General features: G+C 31.6%; 1 protein-coding gene across 1 annotated transcript; it reads right to left on the bottom strand.

Moving 5' to 3' along the window:
• Positions 1-2,955: 2,955 nt before the first annotated feature.
• Positions 2,956-9,967, bottom strand: LOC132713993 (SNARE-associated protein Snapin-like; the record flags this gene model as incomplete). Its single annotated transcript, XM_060696731.1, has 3 exons — positions 2,956-4,807; positions 7,029-7,147; positions 9,921-9,967. Coding segments are annotated over 3 exons (259 nt in total), but the record flags the coding sequence as incomplete, so codon positions are not given.
• Between the last annotated feature and the right edge of the window lie 491 nt (positions 9,968-10,458).

Here is a 10,458-nt window from a genome sequence, read left to right as displayed (position 1 = left end):
AGAATCGCCAATGTTCTTAGTAAGCTAGCTCATTTGCCAGAATCCAAAGTCCATGGCAGGCTTCCTTTTCTAAGTAATGTTAATAAAGATCTTTGACTTGAAACAGCTTGCTCCCCACTGTCATGACTGTTGTGGGTTCATACAGAATAATTATTCCTTTTTGGTATATATCTTCTGTCAGAAGAAGTGTTACATTTTATTACCAGTTTTAAAAATACATAACAAGTAAAAATGAAAGATATGGTACTTAGTTACAAAATATGTGTGAAACAAAATTTGGTAGATCTGTAAGGGAAAGCCGTATAAATGATTTTGTTATATATTGTTTCCTGGTATTATTGTGTTTTAATATGTCATTTTATTACAGGAAATACTATAAGTTAAACTTGACTGTAATTTGGTCCATTTAATGTGTAAAATTACAGATTACAAATTGCTTCCGTGTAATTTCTGTCTGCGGAGAGGAAAAAGTATACCAAATTACCTTTACTTAATAAATAAAGTTTGCTTGTTTTGCTGGATTTTAAAGTCACACGGACAAATATGAATTGTCATATTGTGAGCATTCCAGTTTTACTGGTGGAGAAAGACCATGGGTATCTCCTTTTTCAGGCACAAAGCAGGCCACCCAAGAAGAACAACCAAACCCTCTTCTGGATAGCTGCCTCATATGAAAGAATCCAAAGACCCTCAATACAGGATTTTAACCAGCTAGCAATGCGGAGTGGCAATGATAACCACTTGGTCAAAGAGGTCCCACTTTTATCAATCTATTAATTCATCCATTCATTTCTTTATTCATTTCATAGGCACTCCATTGACATTTTATCGGTGTAACTGACAGTACTACATGGGTTTTTTCGGTTGAATGATTTTTTGCCGGAGTTATGGCCTTTGATGAAAACAAGTTTTGGCTTGTTAGTGATTTTTGTATCTCCTGCTACAGTCAGTAGCTGTAACATACAATTGACTATAATGAGGTGACACATGTGTGATCACTGATCGCTCTTGTTAATTGAAGACCATAACTCATTTAACTGGAAAACCTGTGTAATATGTGCAAGAGCTTGAGCTAAATATCAATATCCTGTTAAGTTACAGTGGTATAGGAGAAGTCCAGACAACTTTGATATTAAAAAATCATTAAAGGTCCATAACTCTGACAAAGTCATTGGACAGTAATTGCAGACAATAAGCACAATTAGACTTAATCCTGATCATGCCTGTAAAGTTTGGAGGAAATTAATACTGTGTCCACTGTCCAGCAGTTTCTGAGAAGTAGTCCAGACAAGTTTTTGTGACAGGGGGATGGACAGATGAGGAAAAAAAAGTGATCCCTATACGTGGCAACTGTTTGTTTTTTTCATTTTACGCATTTTCCTATGAGTATTTCAGTCATATAGGCGGGTAGTTTCCTAACCATCGTTCCTGGAGAGATACACCAGTACTAGACTACCTTCCTCCGGGCTAAACTACCAAAGCATCTCCCGGGGATCGAACCCACGCCAGAGAGGTAACTGGATTAGAAGTCATCGACTCTAACCCCTCGACCACGGAGGCGGTCACACGTGGCAACTACTCTGCACTAAGAGGCAACGCAAAAATCTTGGGTTATTTGGTGAATGTGTGAGGTGGCAGTTGTTAAACTATATTGTTTGATATGGTTGGTCAATAACTTAAGTTAAAATTGACTTATCTTAAAAAACTTGGTATATTTATACATAGTTTATATAGCAAATTATGTGAAGACCTTGGTTAAGACTCTAGGGTCAAGGTCGGTGCTAAATAAACATAAAACTGCTTCTGGTTAGGAATAAGATATTTCAATAAAACTTGGTAGCTTATGTGAAGACTCAGCTCAGGATTAAGGTCAATACAATATATATTTTTTTAAACTACAAAATGCTTGCTATTGTTTATTTTTTCATTTATATTGCACATAGTTATATTGTTCATTGCTTGTATTTGTACTCTAACTAGAAAAAAAATCTTCTACAATGGTGATAATTAAAAAATCTGTTTTCTCGGCACGAACATTAAAGTAAGTTACACAGTTATACCCCGAAGAACGTATTAAGTTGTAACTTTTATTATTATATACCTATAAATTTTCTCCCTAAAATACACGCAAATATTGAAGCGCAAATACACTTCAACGGATAGAAATTTCCGTATTATGTTAGTGACAATTACGGTACCATATATGGAAATGCCGGACTATTTTTGACGTTGGTTCCGATCTTAGCTTTGCATAACGTTACATTTGAAAACGGGAACCAAAATTATTAAAGGCGTGGCCGGTTTGCAAGAATTACGTATTCATCCCTCAGTCATGAATTTATTTCTTGACAACTATATTTCATTTTCTGAATAAAACGAAAAGGTATATAATAAAAGGAAAATCATGTTGTAGTAGCTTTCTGAGTGTTTGTATTTTTCTACTCGCAACGTTGGAAAATTGATATCTCGCTCGATCTTGGGTCTCGCGAGATATCAATTTTCCACCGCTGCTCGTAGAAAAATACAAAGCCTAAGAAAGCTACTACAACATAATATTCCATATATATATACACAATAATACACCAAATTAAGTATTAAAGGGACTCCACTGAGGTGTTTTGACATGATAAGACTGAAAATATTTGTTCCAGAGAAATGTACCATTTGATGAAGGATTAGACCACTAATCTTTGTGCAAAATTTTAGATCATTCACACACATCCTTTTCCAGAATAATTATTCAAGATGTAAAAAAATGACCAAAATGAAAAGTGTTTAAACACTTTTCACTCAACTTGGGCTAAGAAAAGCATAAAAATGTGATTTTCAATTTATTTCAAAGCATATTTCTAAATCTTTGCATATATTTCTGTTTAAAATGCCCCCAGCTCATTTATGTAAGAAATTCTAATGTTATGTTTTAAGGCTTTGAAACCTCAGTGGAGTCCCTTAACTTTTTAATTTCACAGTAATACACAAAACTAGTAAGGTATTACAGTGAACCTTAATTCAACATACACAGAAATACACACAATCAATTAAGTATTAAGGATTTAACTTTTTAATTTCACAGTAATACAATATTTATTTTTTCGCTTTCAATAAATCTTAAACATTTACTCAAATTATCTTAACAATATGTAAGAATGTGTGGTTGGTTATTTGCACAAAAATCTGTATACACAATTACTGGTTATTTTCTATTTACCACAAGTGATTTTTAAAAAGATTATTCATTAAATACAACACTGATTCACCGCAAATGATTTTAAAAATAACATTATTTCACAAAGACTGATTTATAGATTAACATGATGATTTGCAACAAGTTATTTATAGAATAAAAAAATGATTTGCCACAAGTTTTTTATAGAATAACATGATGAATCGCCGCAAGATATTTATAGAATAACATAATGATTCGCCACAAGTTATTTATACAAAAAACATAACGACCCCCACAAGTTATTTATAGAATAACATACTGATTCGGCACAAGTTATTTATAGAATAACATGATGATTTGCAACAACTTATTTATAGAATAACATGATGATTCGCCACAAGTTAATTATAGAGTAACATGATGAATCGCCACAAGTTATTTATAGGATAACATAATGATTTGCAACAACTGATTTATAGAGTAACATGATGAATCGCCACAAGTATTTATAGAATAGCATAATGATTCACCACAACTTATTTACAAAATTACATGATGAATTGCCACAAGTTATTTATAGGAATAACATGATGATTCAACACAAGTTATTTATAGATTAACATAATGATTCGCCACAAGTTATTTATACAAAAACATAATGATTCACCACAAGTTATTTATAGAATAGCATAATGATTTGCCACAAGTTATTTATACATAAACATAATAGTTCGCCACAAGTTATTTATAAAATAACATTGAATTAACACAAGTGATTTATATAATATCATTTATTAGTCACAAATTATTTATGAAATAATAATGATTCACCACAAGTTAATTATAAAATAGCATTATTTTTTAATATGTGTCATAAAACTGATGCTTAGCCCACAATTACAAATATAACCAAAAATGATTGAATGTTATTATTATTATATGGTAATAATTAAAAAAAATAATCTTATCATCTAAATATGCCATCTCATTGTGGCCTGAAATTACAAAAATATTATTATCACTTATCATGATTTTATTATCACTAGAGCATTCACTTTCATTATCCTCTAAAATCATGATTTGTAATTATTTAACAATACCATAATTATCACATGGAATATACAATCTTAACAACTCCTTAAGTATACAATATCTTAACCCCCACCCCCTTAATGATAATTTGTGATTTCTTTTATCAACAATATATAAAATTATCCCCTATAGTACACAATTCAATTATAACCCTAAACATACCATCTTATTATCACATAATACATTTAATTGCATTACAACCCTAAAATATTATTTGTGACTTCTTTATCAACACTACCAATATCATCACCTTAATCATACAATCATATAATCCCCTAAAATCACATCAGCGTATCATTATCTTCAGATTATCAAATTAATTATCATTCCCTAGAACAGGATTCAACACAAAAGGCTGGTCCTTCTTGCAGGTGAATAAATAATTTGCACATTGATAAATAGTTTCATGGAATGAATATCACATATTATAAGCATGGAATAATGGCGTTCAATGGCTTATTTTGGTCTGCCTGCCCCTGGTGGATCTAGTAATACTTTCCGTCTAGCAGTCTCACGAGAAACATTGTTATATAATTTGGTCAATCTCTCCTACAAAAAACAAAGGATATCAAATGTTTTTGATAGACATCAAATTATGAGATTTATCATATAAGAGGTTTATATACAGAGAGTAGGGAGGAAAGGTGAAAATCAGCCAGCTCAATAAGTAAAGGCTTGAGAGCTTTAGCCAGAGGGTCAATATTTATTGAGGATCAATTATCACTTTCCAGCCCAACTCTAATGAGTATAAATGCATTTAATAGATGAAATAGATTTTACAATAACTTTTGATATTTCTGTTGTTAAAACTCCAGAGCCCTCTAAAGATAAGACAGAGTTGCTTCCCTTCATAGGTACAAATTCCAGTAGAATCAATTTGCAAGTGCTTTATCTCTCAAAATCAAGCCATCCTGACTATAAAGCCCACTTTTACTTTCCAGCTAGCCTGTTTTGAGGATGTCAACTAAAATGTCACATTTAATTATTTTTGCACTTGTTTAGCAGACTGATTATGATTTTTTGGACCCAGGTATCTCATCATTTTTGCACTTGCCTATGTTCAGCTGACTATGTTGTTCTAGCCCTTAGAGCCGCAAACTTTTGATCAATCACTTACTCTCAGAACCAATTAAAATTCAATCATTGTTAAATTCCTTTCTATTTATAGTAACAAATGTATTAAGCATGTATTAATCACAGGATGCCATTTGTTTTCAATGCAATACAATCATTACTTATTTCTTTTTATCACATAAAACGCAGCATAGAAGTGTAATAAAGCAATGTAATAAAAAACGATATTACACTAGTGTAAATACTTTTTGATGTGACTTCATTTGCGCTTAATATAAACATAACATTAAAAGCGCACTGATGTAAGCATTACACTATAGGCGCGTCTTGAAAAATGACTCTTTATATCAGTTTATGTTCTTATTTTATATATGTGATAATTAGAATATTATATTTGTGTATGATTGTAGATTCATTCTAAATCTATTGAACTCGTTGAAAAAACTATATAATATGATTTTATTCAAATCATTTAATAAATTTAATATTAAACTTACACTCATTCAATATCCTCTATATACATTTATACATATATGTTATAAACTAGAAATGTGTCCATAGGACACGGATGCCCCCACACGCCACTGTTCTGTCAATCTTATGACTCTAGGTCAAATATTTTTTGGACTACATGTGCCACAAGTTGAAAACTAAAAATCAACAAAGGGCCATAATTCTCTTAAATTTGGTCGCAGCAAAAATTCCTTCCTTTACTACCATCTACACATTAAGGTTGTTAATCCCTGGAAGTTTAAGCAAAATCTGCCATCAGGTTTAAGAGGAGTTGCATTCACAAAATTTCTACATAGTATATAATGAAAAAATCAACAAAGGGCCATAATTCTGTTAAATTTGGTTGCAGCAAAATTTCCTTCCTTTACTGCCATCTACACATTAAGGTTGTTCATCCCTGGAAGTTTAAGCAAAATCTGCCATCCGGTTTAAGAGGAGTTGCATTCACAAAATTTCTACATAGTATATAGTGAAAAAATCAACAAAGGGCCATAATTCTGTAAAATTTGGTCGCAGTGAAAATTCCTTCCTTTACTACCATCTACACCTTAAGGTTGTTCATCCCTGTAAGTTTAAGCAAAATCTGCCATCCGGTTAAAGAGGAGTTGCGTTCACAAAATTTCTACATAGTATCTAGTGAAAAAATCAACAAAGGGCCATAATTCTGTTAAATTTGGTCGCAGCAAAAATTCCTTCCTTTACTACCATCTAGACATTAAGGTTGTTCATCCCTGTAAGTTTAAGCAAAATCTGCCATCCGGTTTAAGAGGAGTTGCGTTCACAAAATTTCTACATAGTATCTACTGAAAAAATCAACAAAGGGCCATAATTCTGTTAAATTTGGTCGCAGTGAAAATTCCTTCCTTTACTACCATCTACACATTAAGGTTGTTCATCCCTGTAAGTTTAAGCAAAATCTGCCATCCGGTTTAAGAGAAGTTGCGTTCACAAGATTTCGGGACGTACGGACGGACGGACGGACTGACGGACGGACGAACAAGTGCAACGCTATATGCTCCCACATTGTGGGGTCATAATAAATATATGCAAAAGCTAAATCCCGTGTCAGGCCCACACATGGTTGAGTAACTATTATCTTTCATTAAGTTAGACTAAAATGCATGACAGCACCTAGGCAGTATCAAAAGTTGAAATGTGCTAGAAGATTTTAAATCACTCTTACCTGAACATTTTGTAAAATATTATTGACTAACATAACACGCCTTCTTGAATTGTTCAACTTTTTCACATATGATTCCAAGTCCACCGATATAGTCTGGCTACTGGATATTACCAGCAAATCTGAAAAGCAACCATATAATAATTACTTAATGTCACATGCTTTAAAGCTATTCAACTGTAGATAAAAAAAAAATAAAAATAACTTTAGCAGAAAATTACATCTAGAGACAGTATAAAATATACATAGACATTAAACATTCAGCAGGTATATAACCAAGTGGGAACATATCTAGTTTTGCACAACACAGAAGATATAACCAATATAAAATTTAGTATAATACAATAGACCATAAACATTCAGCAGGTATATAACCAAGTGGGAACATATCTAGTTTTGCACAACACAGGAGATATAACCAATATAAAATATACAGAGACCATAAACATTCAGCAGGTATATAACCAAGTGGGAACATATCTAGTTTTGCACAACACAGAAGATATAACCAATATAAAATTTAGTATAATACAATAGACCATAAACATTCAGCAGGTATATAACCAAGTGGGAACATATCTAGTTTTGCACAACACAGGAGATATAACCAATATAAAATATACAGAGACCATAAACATTCAGCAGGTATATAACCAAGTGGGAACATATCTAGTTTTGCACAACACAGGAGATATAACCAATATAAAATATACTGAGACCATAAACATTCAGCAGGTATATAACCAAGTGGGAACATATCTAGTTTTGCACAACACAGAAGATATAACCAATATAAAATATACAGAGACCATAAACATTCAGCAGGTATATACATGTAACCAAGTGGGAACATATCTAGTTTTGCATAACACAGGAGATATAACCAATATAAAATATACAGAGACCATAAACATTCAGCAGGTATATAACCAAGTGGGAACATATCTAGTTTTGCACAACACAGGAGATATAACCAATATAAAATTTAGTATAATACAATAGACCATAAACATTCAGCAGGTATATAACCAAGTGGGAACATATCTAGTTTTGCACAACACAGGAGATATAACCAATATAAAATATACAGAGACCATAAACATTCAGCAGGTATATAACCAAGTGGGAACATATCTAGTTTTGCACAACACAGGAGATATAACCAATATAAAATATACAGAGACCATAAACATTCAGCAGGTATATAACCAAGTGGGAACATATCTAGTTTTGCACAACACAGAAGATATAACCAATATAAAATATACAGAGACCATAAACATTCAGCAGGTATATACATGTAACCAAGTGGGAACATATCTAGTTTTGCATAACACAGGAGATATAACCAATATAAAATATACAGAGACCATAAACATTCAGCAAGTATATAACCAAGTGGGACATAATTATCTAGTTTTGCACAACACAGAAGATTTAACAAATACAAGCAGGGTTTTTATAATGGGGGCCTTGAAAGTGGGGCTTTTGTCCACATATCCAAACTTAAAGTCTAATATTTTGTTTAACTAAAAATAAAACAAAATTCAGAAATATAGCATGCACACTTGATTATTTCAATGCTCTACTTACTTTGATCTGACTGTGTTTAGTATTTTCCTATTCATATAATTCAAAAAATAAAATGGATTCTGAGTGATTTGAACAAAAATTATGGATTAACTCAGGATTTCAGCACTGATGAGTAGACTTTTTCCATATAAAAACAAGAGCTGTCGGTAGGACAGCACGCTCGACTATTCTATGTGCTTGATAGTATGACCCTCCAATTATGACCCTAAGTACATGTGTAAAGTTTCAAGTAAATATATTTGAAGACCTTTAACATTAAACCAAAATTTCTAAGTTTCAAAGGGGCAAATAATTCTGCAAATATTGTAGGCAGAGTTGTGCAATTTTGCAAACTGATGTACATTGTTACTATAAAAAAGTATTTTAAATTTCAATTGAATATCTCAAGCAATAATTGAGATATTTGAATTTACAAAAAAACTTTAACCAAAATTTTTAAGTTCCAAAGGGGCATAATTCTGTCAATATTGTAGGCATAGTTATCCAACTTGTCAATCTGATGTACCTTGTTACTATAAATAAGTATTGTAAGTTTCAATTGAATATCTCAAGCAATAATTGAGATATTTGACTTTACAAAAAAACTTTAACCAAAAGTTCTAAGTTAAAAAGGGGCATAATTCTGTAAATATTGTAGGCAGAGTTATCCAACTTGTCAATCTGATGTACCTTGTTACTATAAATATGTATTGTAAGTTTCAATTGAATATCTCAAGTAATAATTGAGATATTTGACTTTACAAAAAACTTTAACCAAAATTTCTAAGTTAAAAAGGGGCATAATTCTGTCAATATTGTAGGCAGAGTATCCAACTTGTCAGTCTGATGTACCTTGTTACTATAAATAAGTATTGTAAGTTTCAATTGAAAATCTCAAGTAATAATTGAGATATTTGACTTTACAAAAAAACTTTAACCAACGCAGACGCCGACGCGGACGCTGACGTGACTACAATAGCTCTCATATTCTTCGAATAGTCGAGCTAAAAAAACTGGGACTGGGGGATGGTCTTTATAAGGGGATCGGCATTTTTTAGGATTTTTATGGTAATTTCATTGTTTTTTAAACTTCTGGTTAATTTTTCATCAGATAATAAGTTTATACAGTTCATATATTTTGAATCACATGTACATGTATATCAAACAATCATTTTTCTTAACAGTAAGTCAATTAGTCTAGATAGCATTCTATCTGCTTCACAAATTAAAGTTATGACAGCTTTCATGATCACTCGTCTGCGAATGTTTAGATATAAAATACTTGAATAATGAAAACTTAGACTGAAACATTATTACTCTTACCTCCAGCTAAGCTGTCGATTTGCTGGCGTAGTTCAACTTGGCTTTCTCTAAAAGTGAAAAGAAAATAACCTCACTTTAGTTAACTGACAATTCACTAAAATTTCTGCAATGTATAATTATCTATTCTATCTTTTATCTATGGGCTTCAAAAGAAAATGACAAAAAATGTCCATTGTAAATATCATCTTGTATTTACTAGAATTTGCTTTATTTTGAGTCCTGCAATTTTGTTTTGAGATTCATGTACACTATGATGTTACTAAGTCAGAACCAATAACTTGCATGCGAAATTTCACATTCTGTTTGATAATTTTAATATTGAAAATGACTAAAAAATGGTAAGCTGAGTGAAATGTTTTTCACTCAATTCAAGCTAAAATAAATTAATGAATTTGTAAAGACTCTAAACATATGATACATGTATCTATATTTGTTTCTATATCAAAAGTATATATCTTCAATGGAAAATTCAAATTCAAATTTTTAGGTCCTATAAACACTTGGGTTCAACTTAGAAGGCCCTTTTATCTTCTATGTC

The sequence above is a fragment of the Ruditapes philippinarum genome, unplaced genomic scaffold (assembly GCF_026571515.1).
Source record: "Ruditapes philippinarum isolate M1 unplaced genomic scaffold, ASM2657151v2 ctg8376_1_1_1_1, whole genome shotgun sequence".
NCBI lineage: Eukaryota > Metazoa > Mollusca > Bivalvia > Venerida > Veneridae > Ruditapes > Ruditapes philippinarum.
Note: the sequence above shows the minus strand (reverse complement) of the source record. Positions and strands in the feature narration are given on the sequence as shown.